A 19,248-nucleotide genomic window follows, 5' to 3' on the forward strand; every position below is an offset into this window, starting at 1 on the left:
GGACCCCTGTTTCAGTTCCCCTATCTGCCGAGGGCAGGTCTAGTCCTACTAACACTCCTGTTTTTCCCCCAGTTCCTTCGTCCCACCGAGTTTTGCCGTGATTCTATATATTCTTTTCTGCTGGTCAGGTACTCCTGTCCACTCTCAGCTGGTATTCTGCATGGACTTCTGTGTCTGAAGGTATATTCCTGATGTATTCGTGGAGAGAGATGAACTCCACATCCACCTACTCCTCCACTATCTTGTTCTCTCCCTTCAATTTATTAATTTAAAAAATACAACATGGTTTTCTAGACCTTTGAAATATTAAGAGTTCTTAACGTACAAAATAGGAATTATTGTTTCCTTGAGGTTTAATTCTAATTTTATTGCTCTTCACTTTAAAGTAGTGTTAGAATGAAGCTCTTAATAGGAAAACATTTGTGTTGTTTATGCTTTATATTACATTTTGTTGTAAATACCTTCCAATAGAATGCATGCATCTTATTGGAGCAGCTCAGCATTTTGATAATTACTGAGGCCCGTGTTCAGTTCAGTTCAGTCGCTTAGTCATGTCTGACTCTTTGTGACCCCATGGACTGCAGGACGCCAGGTTTCCCTGGCCTTCACTAACTCCCGAAGCTTGCTCAAACTCATTTCCATCCAGTCGGTAATGCCAGCCAACCATCTCATCTTCTGTCATCCCATTCTCCTGCCTTCAATCTTTCCCAGCATCTGGGTCTTTTCTAAGGAGTCTGTTCTTCACATCAGGTGGCCAAAATATTGGAGTTTCAGCTTCAGCATCAAAGGAGATCAAACCAGTCAATCCTAAAGAAAATCAGTCCTGAATATTCATTGGAAGGACTGATGCTGAAGCTGAGGCCCAGGTGACTCAGTGGTAAAGAACCCACCTGCTAATGTAGGAGATGCAGATTCAATCTCTGGGTCAGGAAGATCCCCTGAAGGAGGAAATGACAATCCACTCCAGCATTCTTGCCTATAAAATCCCTTGGACAGAAGAGCCTGGAAGGCTACCACCCGTGAGGTGGAAAGAATTGGACATGACTGAGTGAGCATGTACACAAGGAAATGCAGGAAAAGCATGCTCTAGGTCAGTTTCTGGACTCCCATCTCTAGCTTTTATCCTTTTCATAACCTCCTTAAGTATCGATTTTTTTCACATAAGAAATCTTGGAGGTCTTTTGTTTCTTTAGGTAGATATATTCCTAAGTATTTTATTCTTTTCGTTGCAATGGTGAATGGAATTATTTCCTTAATTTCTCTTTCTGTTTTATCATTATTAGTGTATAGAAATGAAAGAGATTTCTGTATATTGATTTTATATCCTGAAACTTTATTATATTCATTGATTAGCTCTAGTAATTTTCTGGTAGAGTCTTTAGGGTTTTCTGTTTAGAGGATCATGTCATCTGCAAACAGTGAGAGTTTTACTTCTTCTTTTACAATTTAGATTCCTTTTATGTCTTTTTCTGCTCTGATTGCTGTGGCCAAAACTTCCAAAACTATGTTGAATAGTAGTGGTGAGAGTGGGCACCCTTGTCTTGTTCCTGACTTTAGGGGAAACGATTTCAATTTTTCACCATTGAGGATTATGTTTGCTGTGGGTTTGTCATATATAGCTTTTATTATGTTGAGGAATGTTCCTTCTATTCCCTCCTTCTGGAGGGTTTTTATCATAAATGGATGTTGAATTTTGTCAAAGGCTTTCTCTGCATTTTTTATATAATCATATGGCTTTTGTTTTTCATTTTGTTAATGTGGTGTATTACACTGATTGATTTGCGGATATTGAAGAATCCTTGCATCCCTGGGATAAAGCCCACTTGGTCATGATGTATGATCTTTTTTTAATGTGTTGTTGGATTCTGATTGCTAGAATTTTGTTAAGGATTTTTGCATCTATGTTCATCAGTGATATTGGGCTGTCGTTCTCTTTTTTTGTGGCATCTTTGTCAGGTTTTGGTATTAGGCTGATGCAGGCCTCATAGATTGAGTTTGGAAGTTTACCTTCCTCTGCAATTTTCTGGAAGAGTTTGAGTAGGATAGGTGTTAGCTCTTCTCTAAATTTTTGGTAGAATTCGGCTGTGAAGCCATATGGACCTGGGCTTTTGTTTGCTGAAAGATTTCTGATTACAGTTTCAATTTCTGTGCTTGTGATGGGTCTGTTAAGATTTTTTATTTCTTCCTGGTTCAGTTTTGGAAAGTTGTACTTTTCTAAGAATTTGTCCATTTCTTCCAAGTTGTCCATTTTATTGGCATATGATTGCTGATAGTAGTCTCTTATGATCCTTTGTATTTCTGTGTTGTCTTTGTGATCTCTCCCTTTTCATTTCTGATTTTATTGATTTGGTTTTTCTCCCTTTGTTTCTTGATGAGTCTGGCTAGTGGTTTGTCAATTTTATTTACCCTCTCAAAAGGGTAAAGAAACAAAAGACCTATATATAGACCTATATATAGAAAACTATAAAACACTGGTGAAAGAAATCAGAGAGGACACTAATAGATGGAGAAATATACCCTGTTCATGGATTGGAAGAATAAATATTGTGAAAATGAGTATACTACCCAAAATAATTTATAGATTCAATGCAATCCCTATCAAGCTACCTACGGTATTTTCCACAGAGCTAGAACAAATAATCTCACAATTTGTATGGAAATACAAAAAACCTCAAATAAACAAAGCAATCTTTGGGGAGAAGAATGGAACTGGGGGAATTAACCTGCCGGATTGCAGGCTCTACTACAAAGCCACAGTCATCAAGACAGTATGGTACTGGCATAAAGACAGAAAGATAGATCAATGGAACAAAATAGAAAGCCCAGAGATAAATCCACGCACCTATGGACACCTTATCTTTGACAAAGGAGGCAAGAATATAAAATGGAGAAAAGAAGTCTCTTTAACAAGTGGTGCTGGGAAAACTGGTCAGCCACTTGTAAAAGAATGAAACTAGAACACTTCCTAACACCATACACCAAAATAAACTCAAAATGGATTAGAGAGCTAAATGTAAGACCAGAAACTATAAAACTCCTAGAGGAGAACATAGGCAAAACACTCTCCAACGTAAATCACAGCAGGATCCTCCAAGACCCACGTTCCAGAATATTAGAAATAAAAGCAAAAATAAACAAATGGGACCTAATTAAAATCAAAAGCTTCTGCACAGCAAAGGAAACTATAAGTAAGGTGAAAAGACAGCCTTCAGAATGGGAGAAAATAATAGCAAATGAAGCAAATGATAAAGGATTAATCTCCAAAATATACAAGCAGCTCCTGCAGCTCAATTCCAGAAAAATAAATAACCCAGTCAAAAAATGGGCCAAAGAACTAAACAGACATTTCTCCAAAGAAGACATAAAGATGGCTAACAAACACATGAAAAAATGCTCAACATCCCTCATAATCAGAGAAATGCAAATCAAAACCATAATGAGATACCATTTCACACCAGTCAGAATGGCTGCTATCCAAAAGTCTACATGCAATAAATGCTGGAGAGGGTGTGGAGAGAAGGGAACCCTCTTACACTGTTGGTGGGAATGCAAACTAGTACAGCCACTATGGAGAACAGTGTGAAGATTCCTCAAAAAACTGGAAATAGAATTGTCATATGATGCAGCAGTTGCACTCCTGGGCATACATACCCAGGAAACCAGAATTGAAAGAGACACATGTACTCCAGTGTTCATCGCAGCATGGTTTATAACAGCCAGGACATGGAAGTAACCTAGATGTCCATCTGCAGATGAATGGATAAGAAAGCTGTGGTACACAATGGAGTATTACTCAGCCATTAAAAAGAATGCATTTGAATCAGTTCTAATGAGGTGGATGAAACTGGAGCCTATTATACAGAGTGAAGTAAGCCAGAAAGAAAAACACCAATACAGTATACTAACGCATATATATGGAATTTAGAAAGATGCAAATGATAACCTTGTATACGAGACAGCAAAAGAGACACAGATGTATAGAACAGTCTTTGGGACTCCTTGGGAGAGAGTGAGGGTGGGTTGATTATTATTACCTGATGTTTCCCTTTTTAGAGAAGCTTTTTAAGGCAGCTTTGACTCTGTTGAGCCTCTCAATTTTATTTTTATTTTTATCGCATTAATACCTTGTATGTATTGCTGCTGCTGCTGCTAAGTCGCTTTAGTCGTGTCCGACTCTGTGTGACCCCATAGACGGCAGCCCACCAGGTTCCCCTCTCCCTGGGTATGTATTAGGTGCTTTCTTTTCTTTATGAATATTCTGCTTATCTTGCTAACTTCTTAAACTGGCTGTATACTTGTATACTCATTGCTTTTCCTTTTTATGTAAAGTCTACTACATTTAAGGCCTCAGTGGATAATGTTTTCTATATCCCATAGGTTTTAAAACTTTGTATTTTTGTTATCTTTCTTTGATGATGTTGTTTTTAAATGCCATTTACTCAGTAAATTATTTAAAAAAACAAATCTTAGAGGATAACTCCTTTATTAAGACACAATTCACAAGCTATACAATTCACATATTTAAAGTATACAGTTGAGATTTTTTAGTATATTCACACATTTGTACAACCAGAACCACAATCCTCCCGCAAAAGAAATTTCATGCCGCATAGGAGTCCCCTCCATTTCCCCTCAGCTCTTTCTACCCTGGGTGACCATTAACTTGCTTTCTTAATAGAATTGTCTTCTGGAAGTTTCACATAAGCAGAATCATACAATAACATAATAATTTATGACTGGCTTCTTAACATATTTTCAAAGTTCGCCCATGTTGTAGCATGTATCAGTATTTCAATTATTTTTATGGCCAAATAATATTCTATTATGTAAATTTACCACATTTTATTTATCCATTTATCAGTTAGTAGACATTTGAGTTGCTTTTTTTATTTTACTTTTTGTTCTTTTTTGATTGTGTCTTAGTTCCCCAACCAGGGATACGACCACGCCCCCCACAGTGGAAGCACATAGTCTTAACCACTGAACCGCCAGGGAAGTCCCTGGATTGCTTTTATTTTTCAGCTATTATGAATAATGCTACTATGCACATTCATGTATAATTTGTACTTTGATGTATGTTCTCATTTCTCTTGCGTATTGTCTAGGCGTAGAACTGCTGGGTCATGTAGTAACTCTATGTTTAACATTTTGAGGAACTGAATCTGCAATATTTGGATGTGCATGAAATAGATGTTCTAAATTAGCATCTAGATGTTTTGGTTGGCTTAGTTCTGACTTGTAGAGGAGTCTTGTCAAACACTCTTGGGTGGGTGAAAAGAACAAAGATACAAGAGCCAGTATATGCCCAATGACATTCTGTTGATTTAAAGGAAGGACCTGAGTTATTTCTGGGGACTCTGCCAGGTTTTGGCAGTTAATATAAAAGGCAATTGGATACATGAATTACCTAAAATAATTCATTTACTTAGGTAATGTAATTGGTTTTAATTGTCAGAGTGCTAGACTTTGTTCAGGCTTAATGTTGACACTTGATAAGTGAAGGTTCCACCAATAATTAATGAAGTACATTGGTTATATATTATCTCAGCTGGAGTGAGCAGTAATCCTAAGTATCTGGAATAAATATCAGATATACCCAATCAGTAGAGTCAAATTCAACTGTGGTGTTTTCTGCATGTGGTCTACTCCTAAGAGCTGGCTCTTTTCTTTGGTCCCTTTAACACATTCCCCCTCTCCCAACTTGCTGGGGACTTTTCACTGTTTCATCTCCTAATACTTCACAAAAAAATCTGTATCTAACCATTTAGATGGTCCACTTTGGCCCTGATTTCAAGATATAACCTTTTAAGATATAATAATTCAAGCCTGCTACATTCTGTTGTATTCCCATGGTTCATAGGAAAATTTTCCTTGCAAAATTGCAAGTATAGGCCACTTCAGCTGCAGCCCTCTCTCTTTCTGCTGTGTCATCAAATGCCTCTTTGGATAGTCTGTTGCCTTTAGATTCTCCCAGGTGACACAAACTACGGGGCACAGAGGTCAAATTGAGTGTATTTTTGTATTTTTTTTTTTTTGTCGCTGCACGACACAGCATGTGGGATCTTAGTTCCTTGACCAGGGATTGAACCTGCATCCCCTACAATGGAATTATGGAGCCCTAACCATTGGGCCACCAGAGAATTCCTGAGTCTCTTAAAGTTCTTTCACTTGGCTCACATTAAGGGTAGGATGAAATAAGCAAGTACTCTTTCCTCTCCAGGCTTCCCTGGTGGCTCAGTGGTAAAGAATCTGCCTGCCAACTCAGGAGACTCGGGTTTGATCCCTGGGTCGAGAAGCTCCCCTGGAGTAGGAAATGGTAACCTACTCCAGTATTCTTGCCTGGGAAATACCATGGACAGAGGAGTTACAGTCCATGGGGTCCCAAAAGAGTCAGAGGTGACTTAGCGAGTAAACAGTAACTTCTTTTTCCATTCTTGGGAGAAGAGAAAAAAATGCACAGTGCTCCAGAAAAATGCTCAGAGGCATTTCTATTCTCCAGTCTTTTTTGATCAATTCTGCCATATCATTCCCTGAAGGTACATGTAGACTAACGGTTGCAAAATGGGCTTCACATTTTCCTAGCATGCCCTGTGTGGATGATCTAGCATCCTTTTTTTTTAGAATGCTCAGGTCACTTGGCATCTATTTTTTCTCTGCTTTAGAGCTTCTGCCAAGAGACATGGAAAAGTCCCACTTGACGACAGAGAATGAGACGTCTGAATGGCATCACCGACTCGATGGACCTGAGTTTGAGTGAACTCCGGGAGTTGGTGATGGACAGGGAGGCCTGGTGTGCTGTGATTCATGGGGTCGCTAAGAGTCGGACACGACTGAGCAACTGAACTGAACTGAATATGCCATATATCTTAGAAATACGTGTTGGGGAGTGTTCTAAATTCTTAACCATTTATTTCTTTTGGTGTCATGGGTGGACTCCATTGACAATCTGGTAAAACCTATGGACCCCTTTCTCAAAGTAATGTTTCTATGTTTATAAAACAAAATATTTATGATTCCAAAGGAAACCAATTATATGGAAATAGAGTTTTATCCTTGGATCCCACAGAGGTACAAGTAAGCCAGGTTAAAAACTTATAAGAAAATCTTAGTGCCTTACAAATGTTATTACATTTGTCTTCTCAACATCCCAGAAAGGAAACTGAGACATAATGAGGGTAAGTACCTTGCCTAAGGTCATGTACCTAGTAAGTGGCAGAGAATGAATTCAAACTCTGGCAGTCTGACCCCACAGTATGGTTTCAATACTATACACATCAGTTCAGTTCAGTTCAGTTCAGTTGCTCAGTCGTGTCCGACTCGCCGCGACCCCATGAATCACAGCATGCCACATAGGATCCCCAAATTCACTACTGGCTGGTGTAGCAAGTACCTCAGTTTTTTAACAATAGTAACAACTAATCTGGGGGATGGCAATGGCAAGCCACTCCAGTACTATTGCCTAGAAAATCCCATGGATGGAGGAGCCTGATAGGCTGCAGTCCGTGGGGTCGCTAAGGGTCGGACACGACTGAGCGACTACACTTTCACACATTGGAGAAGGAAATGGCAACCCACTCCAGTGTTCTTGCCTGGAGAATCCCAGGGACGGGGGAGCCTGGTGGGCTTCCGTCTATGGGGTCACACAGAGTCGGACACGACTGAAGTGACTTAGCAGCAGTAGCAGCAACAACTAATCTTACTTCATGAATTCCACTTCCTGGTTTGGTGAGCTTTACATGGGTTTCCCTGGTGGCTCAGAGGTTAAAGCGTCTGTCTGCAATGTGGGAGACCTGGGTTCGATCCCTGGGTTGGGAAGATTCCCTGGAGAAGGAAATGGCAACTTACTCCAGTATTCTTGCCTGGAGAATCCCATGGACAGAGGAGCCTGGTGGGCTACAGTCCACAGGGTCGCAAAGAGTCGGACACGACTGAGTGACTCACTTTCACTTTAGTTATCTGGGGGAGGGCAGACCTTTAGAATTAATATAAGCCCCATTTTTTTTCTTGGGCCAGGATAGCAGAAGATATCAAGTTCAAATATGAGACTGTGTTGTCTGTTGCTAACATCCATGTGGGCTATCCTGTCCAATGGTTTAAGTTACTATTTGTTCAGTTTTCTTCTGCTTCTAGCTAACAGCATCCTACCTGATATATCCAATAATGATTAAGATTGAATATTCTGGTAATCCATGAGAAAGGAGGCTTGGAGCACATTATATTTATTTAGAAAAATAAATAAAATATGGTATTTCCTAAAGAGTAAAATCTATACCCAGTGTGTAACAATATCTTTCTCATAATGGCTATTGTGGTAATGGAGGAGAGAGTGTTCACAGGAAAGTTGTTTTAAGTGGAATCATTATTATTATACTTCCCACGTGGCATTAGTAGCAAAGAATCCACCTGCGTGGGTTAGATCCCTGAGTCTGGAAGATCCTCTGGAGTAGGAAATAGCAACTCACTCTAGTATTCTTGCCTGGGAAATTCCTTGGACAGAGGAGCCTGGAGGGCTACAGTTCATGGGATAGCAAAGAGTTGAACAGGACTGAGCACACACATCATCATCATCATTATTACTCTTCTTCCCGCTAGGCTGAAAGTTTGAAAGTTGTGGGAAGTAGGAAGGAGGCAGCAGAGAGAAGATGGAGAAATAAACAAACATAGCCTTAGAAATTTCAGGTTCTTCATGTGTCAAGAACTCTATTTACTTCATGCTGCTGCTGCTGCTAAGTGGCTTCAGTCGTATCCGACTCTGTGCAACCCCGTAGACGGCAGCGCACCAGGCTCCCCCGTCCCTGGGATTCTCCAGGCAAGAACACAGGAGTGGGTTGCCATTTCCTTCTCCAAGGCATGAAAGTGAAAAGTGAAAGTGAAGTTGCTCAGTCGTGTCCGACCCTTAGCAATCTCATGGACTGCAGCCTACCAGACTCCTCCGTCCATGGGAGTTTCCAGGCAAGAGTACTGGATTGGGTTGCCATTTCCTTCTCCGGTTTACTTTATAAGTGCACAATATTTTTACGTAGGGGCTTCCCAGATGGCGCTAGTGATAAAGAATTGGCCTGTTAGTGCTGGAGACAAAGAGAGGTGGGGTTTGATGCCTTGGTCTTGAAGATCTCTTGGAGGACGGCATGGCAACCCACTCCAGTATTCTTGCTGGATAATCCCATGGACAGAGGAGCCTGGCAGACTACAGCCCATAGGGTTGCAAAGAGTTGGATACTACTGAAGTGACTTAGCACCCACACATGCGTTTTCACTTAGAACTCAGTCTGTACAATTTTAGTTATTAATTCATCTAGTAATGTCACCCGTGGGCTTCCCCAGTGGGTCAGCAGGAAAGAATCTGCCTGCAATGCGGGAGACAAGGAGACTCCTGTTTCATCTCTGGGTCAGGAAGATCTCCTGGACGAGGAAATGTCAACCCACTCCAGTGATCTTGCCCAGAAAATCCCAAGGACAGAGGAGCTTAGCGGAGTACAGTCCACGGGGTTGCAAAATAGTCAGACACCACTAAGTCACTAAACAACAACAATAATGTCACACATTGGTATTACTGTTCACCCTATTTTCCTTTTCACTAAAAGGGAATTTTGAACACCACCAGAAATAATTGTTCATTCTTGTTTCTTAGATAGGAATAGTAACATGTGCTCTCATGTTTTAGCAATCCTTGCAAAATTATTTTGGCTTTTCACCACAAATATGCTCAGAAGTTGGAATTTTTAAATCTGCAATTTGGACGAAATGTTTGGGCTCAGGACTGCATATAAAAACAGCATATTATTTTGTGTTCTCCTTCCTCCCTCATTAGTATATGTGTTTTAGACAGAAGCTCAGAGCTGTGAATATCTTGCCTGCTGCTTCTGCTGCTGCTGCTAAGTCACTTCAGTCGTGTCCGACTCTGTGTGACCCCATAGACGAAGCCCACCAGGCTCCGCAGTCCCTGGGATTCTCCAGGCAAGAACACTGGAGTGGGTTGCCATTTCCTTCTCCAATGTGTGAAAGTGAAAAGTGAAAGTGAAGTCGCTCAGTCATGTCTGACCCTTAGCGACCCCACGGACTGCAGTCTACCAGGCTCCTCCATCCATGGGATTTTCTAGGCAAGAGTACTGGAGTGGCTTGCCATTGCCTTCTCCAATACCTTGCCTAACTTAGAGAAAAGCTAAAGAGGAATTGAAGTAAATAAAACATCATTAATACAGGATTGGAATGCTCAACATTAATTTCTTTAGGGGCTGAAGGTCTGTAGTAGAAGTTCTTAACCTGGGGGCCATGGATTGGTTCAGAGTATCTAACTATATATATATATATATATATATATATATATATATATATATAAAATAGATGTATATATGTATTCTCTTGGTAATGTACAAGCTATTTTCTTTTACTAATGTATTTAAATGACATATAGAGAAAATGCCCCATATTTTTCACCGGATTCCTAGGATGGTCCTGAAGCCCTCAAAAGGTTACAAACTGCGATGCTATTTCTTGACAGCACTCTCAGTTCAGTTCAGTTCAGTCGCTCAGTCGTGTCCGACTCTCTGCGACCCCATGAATCACAGCACGCCAGGCCTCCCTGTCCATCACCAACTCCCGGAGTTCACTCAAACTTATGTCCATCGAGTCGGTGATGCCATCCAGCCATCTCATTCTCTGTTGTCCCCGTCTCCTCCCACCCCGAATCCCTCCCAGCATCAGAGTCTTTTCCAGTGAGTCAACTCGTCGCATGCGGTGGCCAAAGTATTGGAGTTTCAGCTTTAGCATCAGTCCTTCCAATAACAGGATGCAATTCTTCCACTGTACATTTCACAGCCATCGGGAAGGGCAGGAGCCTCTACCCTCAACAAAAATGGCGGGAGCTGCTTCACACGTAGCCCCTCACGCAGAAAGGCTAGGAGGCCCCCGCTACTTTCTCTCCACCTTCCCACTCCTGACCCCGGAAGGATCCGCCCCCGGGGCCAGGCTGCGGCTCAGGGCCGGGCTGCGGCGGGGAAGCAGGCGTGGACCGGCTGCTCTGGGCCTGGAGCACCAGGTACGCGGGTGGAGGGCTGTGTGGGGTCTCAGCGGCCGCGGGTTAGTGGCAGGGGGGTGGGCGGGAGCTCTGGCCTTCGCTCTCTGGATTCCGCGTTTGGGTGGAGGAACAGAAAGCCGAAGGGAGGCCCTCCACGGAGCGCTGAATCAGGGTGGGCTGGCTGGCGACCTCTTGGAGTCCGAGCGAGGGTCGGGGTGGCCGAGCCGAGAGGGAACCCCTTTCCTGGTCATCTTGGTGAAGAAAAAGAAGCCCGCAGCGGAGAACGCAGTGAGGGCAGAGGAGGCTTGCGGGAGGAGCCGCTGGTGTGGTCCAAGTTTCTGCAAGAATGTCAGTGGTTCGAGCGGGGAGTGGTTTTTGGAGGAGAAAGACTATGCTTTCTTTGAAAGGGCTTACTGAGAATTATTTAGCATCAGGAGGTTTGTGGCGTCGGAGCCCTCCTGTAAAGAAAGTTGTTCAACGTTTATTTTATGGAGAGAAGACTAAAAGGTTTTGCTCGTGCACAGACCTTTATCATTATTATTTTGTCAGTATTTCAAGTAAGCGTTTTGCTGTATTTCAAGTATCTTCTCAGAATTCTGTTGTATAGATTTACATTTCACGACAAAATTTGGGCGATATTTCAGACTTTCATTCTTGCTTGGATTATAAAGTCCAATTTAAGGGTGTTTAAGAAACAAACTGTATATATGGCACATTTTAAAAAGTGTCTCGTGGTTAGAATGGAGAGAAGCGAGTGATATTACAGAGTATAATATTTTTGGTGATGATGAAACTGTCTCCATGTTTTTTTTTTTTTTTATTAATACGTTTGAAAGCAACTGAAATGACTGGTTTTAAAAAGCTGTTCAATTATTAACGATTAAATTTGGAATCACTCAGCGATTTTAAATGAAAGGGTATGAGATGGTTAGAATGCAAAAGTGGACGTTTATGTTAAGAAAACCACTGCAGCAAATTGAAGTGTTTGCTTTATTTTCTTTTTCTTCTGCTTCAAAATCTGGAACTGTATTACGGAGAAAATCACTTTGGGTGAATTACTTTCAGGATTTTTTAAAGAATTCAATAGTGTAGGTAGCTTTATTGGTCCAGAATCTATTTAGTTACTAAAAATGTTTCTCAAAATGAAGTTTGTTTGTTTTTTTTTCTGGGGGGAGGGGTAAATGTGCTTCATTCTTGTTTTGTGAAACATTTGAAAAAAGTAATACATGTAGACACTTTAAAAAGCAAATATTACAGAAGCACTTTTAATGAAAAATAGTGGTTTCCTGCCACCCTGCATTCCTAGTCTCATTCCGAAGACTTATTTTTCACTTGTTTAACAGTTTCTTCATGGTTTCCTTGTATTTCTCATTAATATGTCCGTACCACAATTTGTCAGTTGGAATTAACATACTGATTATACTAAGCCGAAAAATTGTAGTTAGAATATGAGTGTGGGGAAAATTAAGTTTCCACTCCTTGGGTGTCACTAATAGGGAAAATGTAAACTGTCAGTAGCAGTAACCCACCTTAAAAAATATTACTGTGTTTGATATGAAAAGGAAACTACTACTTAATCAGTGGTTTTGATAGTCTTCTGAAAAAAAAAATAGGTGATTAACAGAAAGGTTAGAAAAATAGCAGAGATAAAGGACTTAAAGTATAGCAAATAAGCTATAGATGGATTGTTGGTAATTTTAATTTTCTGGTAGTTTGTACAGCACCATCCAAGGAAAAGAAATATTAAATTTGGTAGGCATAACATTCTAGTTAGTGGGAAGGCCTACTTTTGTATAATACATCAGAAACAGTTCTCAGGCTTTTTCTCAGCCTGTATGAAATATTGTTAAGGACCCATTAATTTTGTGCTTTCCACAGAGCCTTTTATACTTAATTCAACTCCCTACAGTGTCTTATTTCAGAAAGATTATGTTTTGATAGCATATAAAAGTATCGGGAGGTGATATATGTATACCTATGGCGATTCATGTTGAGGTTTGACAGAAAACAAAATTCTGTAAAGTAGTTATCCTTCAATTAGAAAATAAATAAATTTTAAAAAGTTTTCTTTCACTAGATAGTGTATTTCCTTAATATAAATGAACAAATTTGTATACTTAATTTATATGTCAGTATTGTGTGAATTTGTTTAATGTGTGTCCAGCTGAGTACACGTATAAAATTTGAGTTTCTGGCTCTATAAAGCATAGACCTAGACCCTGAACCATTGTGTTTTTTATCATCATTCTGCTACTTTTATGGGTCTCAGTGATGACTGCCTTCTCTGAACAACTGACATTTCTTTCTTTGGTTTCAGTAGAAATAGGCATTAAAGCAATATTAAAATTTCATAGGAGCTATGTGTCGTTTCTTTCAAGAGCTTAAAAATGGGACAGTAGGATCAACTATAGTCCAATATAAAATAAATTTTAAAAAAATGGAACAGTAGGAAGATAAATGCTTGAACTATGAAGTTCAGTGAGCCCCGAGGTTCATTTCTAGCCCCTAAAGTCAAGATGCCAATCAAATTTCTTTCAGTGCCCGCCCCCCCCAATCCCTGCTGTTGTTGGAAGGAAATGTGGAAATAAAAACATTTTAAATTACTACTTAAAAGCTGAAACATTTGTTTCACCAGAAAAGAGAGAATCTAGAACCCACAGTTTTTAAAGGAAAGTTTACTAGCTGAACTCAAAGTTCAAATCTAAGTCATTTTCTTTTTGGCTGCTTTGGCTAATAAATAAACTTTTAGTTTAAGTAAATTTGGCTCAGAATATTATTTTCTCCAGGTTAGTGTAATATGATTAATTAAGTGCAAAAAAAAAACTTTTTAAAAGAGTTAAATTTTCAATTTGTATCTTTCATTTGGTAGAATAACTAGAAATCTTTGTGGCTAATATATTTTGTGTTTCATTTAATTAAGATAGAAGAGGAGTCATGTCAGAAGAAACAGTGAGCGAATCACAGTTTTCCTTGAAGACAGCAGCACTGAGAGTGTTTGATCTTCCTCTGTCTTGGTACTATTCTCTCTGCCAGGTAAAAAAACTAAAAGAAATACGATGTTGAATAATAAGTTTCTTGCTCAGAGCATATTATGTTTATAGTATTTAAATTTCCTTTGGGGTTTTAAATGATTCAAAGTGTTTGTTAAAGTAGTTTAAAACTTACTTGGTTTGTATTTATTTCATGTTTTTTTTGTTGTTGTTATCAAAAATCTTCCTACCTTAAGTGAATTTACACAGTCTGTTATTACAATTATTTTCAGATAATTATGTTATTTAAATAGACTTGTTCTCACTATTACAGTCCTTTCATTTTAATTTTGTTTTACTGTGGTAAAATATATATAGCATAAAATTTACCATTTTCACCATTTTTAAATGCAGTTCAGTAGCATTAGGTGCATTTATACTATTATGCAACCAATCTTGAGAACTCTTTTCATCTTGTAAAACTGGAACTCTAGTGCCACTAAGCAGCAATTTTTATTTTTCCACCCACCAGCTACTTGCAACCTCCATTGTATGTTCTGTCTCTATGAATGTGACTACTCTATATACCTCATAGGGCTTCCCTGGTGAAGTTGGTAAAGAATCTGCCTGCAATGCAGGAGACCGTCTGCAATGCAGGAGACCTGGGTTCGAAAGGAACCCTTTCTGGAGAAGGAAATGGAAACCCACTCCAGTATTCTTGCCTGGGAAACCCCTTGGACAGAAGAGGCTGGTGGGCTGGAGTCCATGGGGTCACAAGAGTCGGACATGACTCAGTGACTAAACCACGACAGCTACCACCAGGTACTTCGTAAGTGGAGCTGTGTAGTATTTGTCTTTTTGTGACTGGCTTATTTTCAATTAGCGTAATATTTTCAAGATTTGTCTATATTGTAGTGTGTGTCAGAATTTCCTCTTTTTCTCCCAAGTTGAATAACATTTGATTTTATGTTTATACCACATTTTGTTTAATCATTCATTGCTGGATACTTGGGTTGCTTCTGCCTTGTGGTTTTTGTGACTAATACTTTTGTAAACATGACTGTACAAATAACTGCTTTCAGTTCTTTGGGACGTATGTCCAGAAGTGAGATTTCTGAATCATATGGTAATTCTGTTTTTAATTTTTTGAGGAATTACGGTACTGTTAACCATAGTGGCTGCACCATTTTTTATTTCTATCAGCACTACAGAAGGATTCCAATTTCTTCTCACTGTGGTTTTGATTTGCTTTTCCCTAATTAGTCACCTTGAGCATCTTTTCATGTGCTTATTCTCCATTTGTATGTTTTATATAGTAACGGTCCTTTTTCTTTTTTCCTTTGGGCCAGGCCACACAGCCTGCAGGATTCTAGTTCCCCGACCAAGGATTGAACCCAGGCCCTGACAGTGAAAGTGCTGAGTCCTAACTACTGGACTGCCAAGAAATTCTCAATTCTTATATTTTTAATAGCTGCTTCCTGTGCAGTTTGTACTCCATTGTAGTAAATAAGTAAAGGCTTCCCCAGTGGCTCAGAGGTAAAGAATCTGCCTGCAATGCAGGAGCTATAGGAGAGACAGTTTCAATCCCTGAGTCAGGAAGATTCCCCTGGAGAAGGGCATCGCAACCCACTCCAGTATTCTTGCCTTGAGAATCCCATGGGCAGAGGAACCTGATGGGCTACAGTTCATGGGGTCGCAAAGAGTTGGACACAACTGAAGCAACTTAGAACGCACATGTAGTAAATAAAAAGATACATATGGAGTGCTCACTTTGGCAGCACATATACTAAAATTGGAGCGAAACAGAGAAGATTAGCTATGGCCCCTGAGCAAGGATGACACGCAAATTCATGAAGCGTTTCATATTTTTAAGTCAGAAAGAAAAACACCAATGCAGTATACTAATGCATATATATGGAATTTAGAGAGATGGTAATGATAACCCTATATACGAGACAGCAAAAGAGACACAGATGTGAAGAATAGTCTTTCAGATTCTGTGGGAGAAGGCGAGGGTGGGATGATTTGAGAGAATAGCATTGAAACCTGTATATTATCATATGTGAAACAGATCGCCAGTCAAGGTTTGATGCATGAGACAGGGTGCTCAGGGCCAGTGTGCTGGGATGGGATGGGGAGGGACGTAGGAGGTAGGTTCAGGATGGGGAACACATGTACACCCATGGCTGATTCATGCCAATGTATGACAAAAACCACTACAATATTGTAAAGTAATTAGCTTCCAATTAAAATAAATAAATTTTAAAAAAAGATACATATGGAAAGTAGCATTTATTTCACTAAACTTACAATGAATTTCATCAAATCTAAGATGATCATTTTTCACATTTTAACATTTCTGAAACTTGCTTACATCTTAAATGAATAGTGTCTTAGAGTAAAATACAGTATCATTTTATTTCTTTTTGTTTGGCCACATCATGTGGCATGTGGGATCGAATAGTTAGTTCCGTGACCAGGGATCACTTCTTGGTCCACTTACCCAGCCATGGAAGCTCAAGAGTTTTTAACCACTGGACCTCTGGGGAAGTCCCCTATATAATTTTATATAGGAGAGGATGTTACACATCCTCTCATGTAATGTATGAGAGTAATACTTAGTGTTCACTGTGTTTAAGATATTAGGTCTTTTTTACATATAATGTCTCTAATCCTTAAAAGATTCTTCAAATTTCTGTATCATCTCCAATTTATAAATCTGGTGGCTTTTTAATAGCTTACTTGTCTAGAATTGTGTATATTATACGGGATTTGAACTTGCTTTTCTTTGATCCCAAAACCTATTTTCTCTCTTTTCCTTTTTAGGATTACATGATTAAAAGAAAATTTGAAAAATACAGAAAAGAATTAAAGAGAAAATAAAAATTGCCAACAACCCCTCTATAAAAGTTTACTGGCTACACTTTACTTAGGTCTTTTATTTCTGCATACATATCTCTGCTCCCCAGTCCCTCACTCCCCCCACCCCCAGTGCTTTGTCCCCCTAATTTGAGATTACATTTGAGATTATAAAGTTGTATATTTTGAGCATTTTCTCTGTCATTAAAAATGCTTTATAAATATAGACATGCTATAATTTATTGAATATTTCTCTATTTTTGAGTTTTTGGGTTGTTTCAACAGTTCATTATGTATATATATTTGTATGTATATGTGTGTGTGTGTATATATATATATGTCCAATTTTTATATAAATATATTTTTTATTCCTAGAGTTGAAAATATTAAGTCTGTTTGGTATTTATTCTTTTATTTATTTATGTTACCACACCATTTGGATGACATTTAAAAAGTCTAGCAACAGGACATAGCAGCACCCACTGTGTGTAAAACACTGTCTTAGAGATTTTATATTGTATACATTTGTAAATTCTTTAATCCTTACAATGATCCTGCTGCTGCTGCTTCTAAGTCACGTCAGTCGTATGCGACTCTGTGTGACCCCATAGACGGAAGCCCACCAGGCTCCCCCGTCCGAGATTCTCCAGGCAAGAATACTGGAGTGGGTTGCCATTTCCTTCTCCAATGTGTGAAAGTGAAAAGTGAAAGTGAAGTCACTCAATCGTGTCCGACCCTTAGCGACCCCACAGACTGCAGCCTACCAGGCTCCTCCATCCATGGGATTTTCTAGGCAAGAGTACTAAACTAACGTTATTCTTTAAAATGTATTATTTGAATAGTTGGAGGCTTCCCTGGTGGCTCAATGGTAAAGAATCTGCCTGCTGATGGAGGAGATAGGGGTTTGACCCCAGAGGGGTCAGGAAGATTGCTTGAAGAAGGAACTGGCAACCCACTCCAGTATTTTTGTCTGGGAAATCCCATGGACACAGGAGCCTGATGGGCTACAGTCCATGTGGTTGCAAAAGAGTCATTGACTAAACAACATTTATGGGTTCAAAAATCAAAACTATATATATGTACACACACACGTACATACATGGAAATGTTTATTTTATCTCAGTCCCTATCCACTTTTATGGATAACCATTTGGATTATCTGAGTATCTTTCAAGGTTTCTTTATTTAGATATTAAATATCAGCAAAAACAATTACATGTTCTAATTTTCTCTTCTTTCTAACAGAAGGTAACATACTACTTAATGTTCTTGCTCTTTTTTGTGCTTAAAAATTTCTTGGAGATTTTTCCATATTAATATATGTAGATTTTTTTTGTACCTACAGCTGCATGATGTTTTTATATATGGATATTTGGGTTGTTTCTGATTTTGTTCATTACAAACAATTGTTGTTCAGTCACTAAGTTGTGTCCGACTCTTTGCAGCCCTATGGACTGCAGCACAGCAGGCTTCCCTGTCCTTCACCGTCTCCTGGAGTTTGCTTAAATTCATGTCCATTGAGTTGGAGATGCCATCCAACCACCTCATCTTCAGTTCAATTCAGTCGCTCAGTCGTGTCTGACTCTGGGACCCCATGAACCTCAGCACGCCAGGCCTCCCTGTCCATCACCGACTCCTTGAGTTCACCCAAACCCATGTCCGTTGAGTCGGTGATGCCGTCGAAGCATCTCATCCTCTGTCGTCCCCTTCTCCTCCTGCCCTCAATCTTTCCCGACATCAGGGTCTTTTCAAATGAATCAGCTTTTTGCATCAGGTGGCCAAAGTATTGGAGTTTCAGCTTCAACATCAGTCCTTCCAATGAACACCCAGGACTGATCTCCTTTAGGATGGACTGGTTGGATCTCCTTGCAGTCCAAGGGACTCTCAAGAGTCTTGTCCAATACCTTAGTTCAAAAGTATCAATTCTTTGGCTCTCAGCTTTCTTTGTAGTCCAACTCTCACATCCATACATGACTACTGGAAAAACCATAGCCTTGACTAGACAGACCTTTGTTGGCAAAATAAAGTCTCTCTTTTTAATATGCTGTCTAGGTTGGTCATAGCTTTTCTTCCAAGGAGCAAGCGTCTTTTTAATTTCATGGCTGCAGTCACCATCTGCAGTGATTTTTGGAACCCCCAAAATAAAGTCTGTCTCTGTTTCCCTTGTTTCCTCATCTATTTTCCATGAAACAGTGGCACCAGATGCCATGATCTTAGTTTTCTGAATGATGAATTTTAAGGCAGCTTTTTCAATCTCCTCCTCTTTAGTTCTTTGCTTTCTGCAATAGGGGTGGTGTCTTCTGCATATCTGAGGTTGTTATTTCTCCTGGTAATCTTGATTCCAGCACAATGCTATAATGAATAAGTTTGATATACGTTAATTCACACAGTACAGATATAGGA

The 19,248-nt window shown here is 39.5% G+C and overlaps 1 protein-coding gene and 1 non-coding gene across 4 annotated transcripts in view; both read left to right on the top strand.

The window, feature by feature from the left end:
- Positions 1-10,922: 10,922 nt before the first annotated feature.
- The window catches only part of MIGA1 (mitoguardin 1), a 79,241-nt gene continuing 70,915 nt past the window's right edge, over positions 10,923-19,248 (top strand). Inside the window, exons 1-2 of one of the 3 annotated variants that reach the window (XM_055401323.2) lie at positions 10,923-11,038; positions 13,938-14,050. In XM_055401323.2, the coding sequence (XP_055257298.1) occupies positions 13,952-14,050 (99 nt within the window). In that variant the 5' untranslated portion in view covers positions 10,923-11,038; positions 13,938-13,951. The other 2 variants (XM_088835405.1, XM_088835404.1) reach the window with 2 other exon arrangements.
- LOC129541935 (U6 spliceosomal RNA) lies at positions 15,749-15,856 on the top strand. The gene has a single exon (XR_008682973.1). It is a non-coding gene; the product is annotated as a U6 spliceosomal RNA (small nuclear RNA).

The sequence above is a fragment of the Moschus berezovskii genome, chromosome 4 (genome assembly GCF_049115385.1).
Source record: "Moschus berezovskii isolate FMDL1 chromosome 4, NW_MosBer_1.0, whole genome shotgun sequence".
Lineage (NCBI taxonomy): Eukaryota > Metazoa > Chordata > Mammalia > Artiodactyla > Moschidae > Moschus > Moschus berezovskii.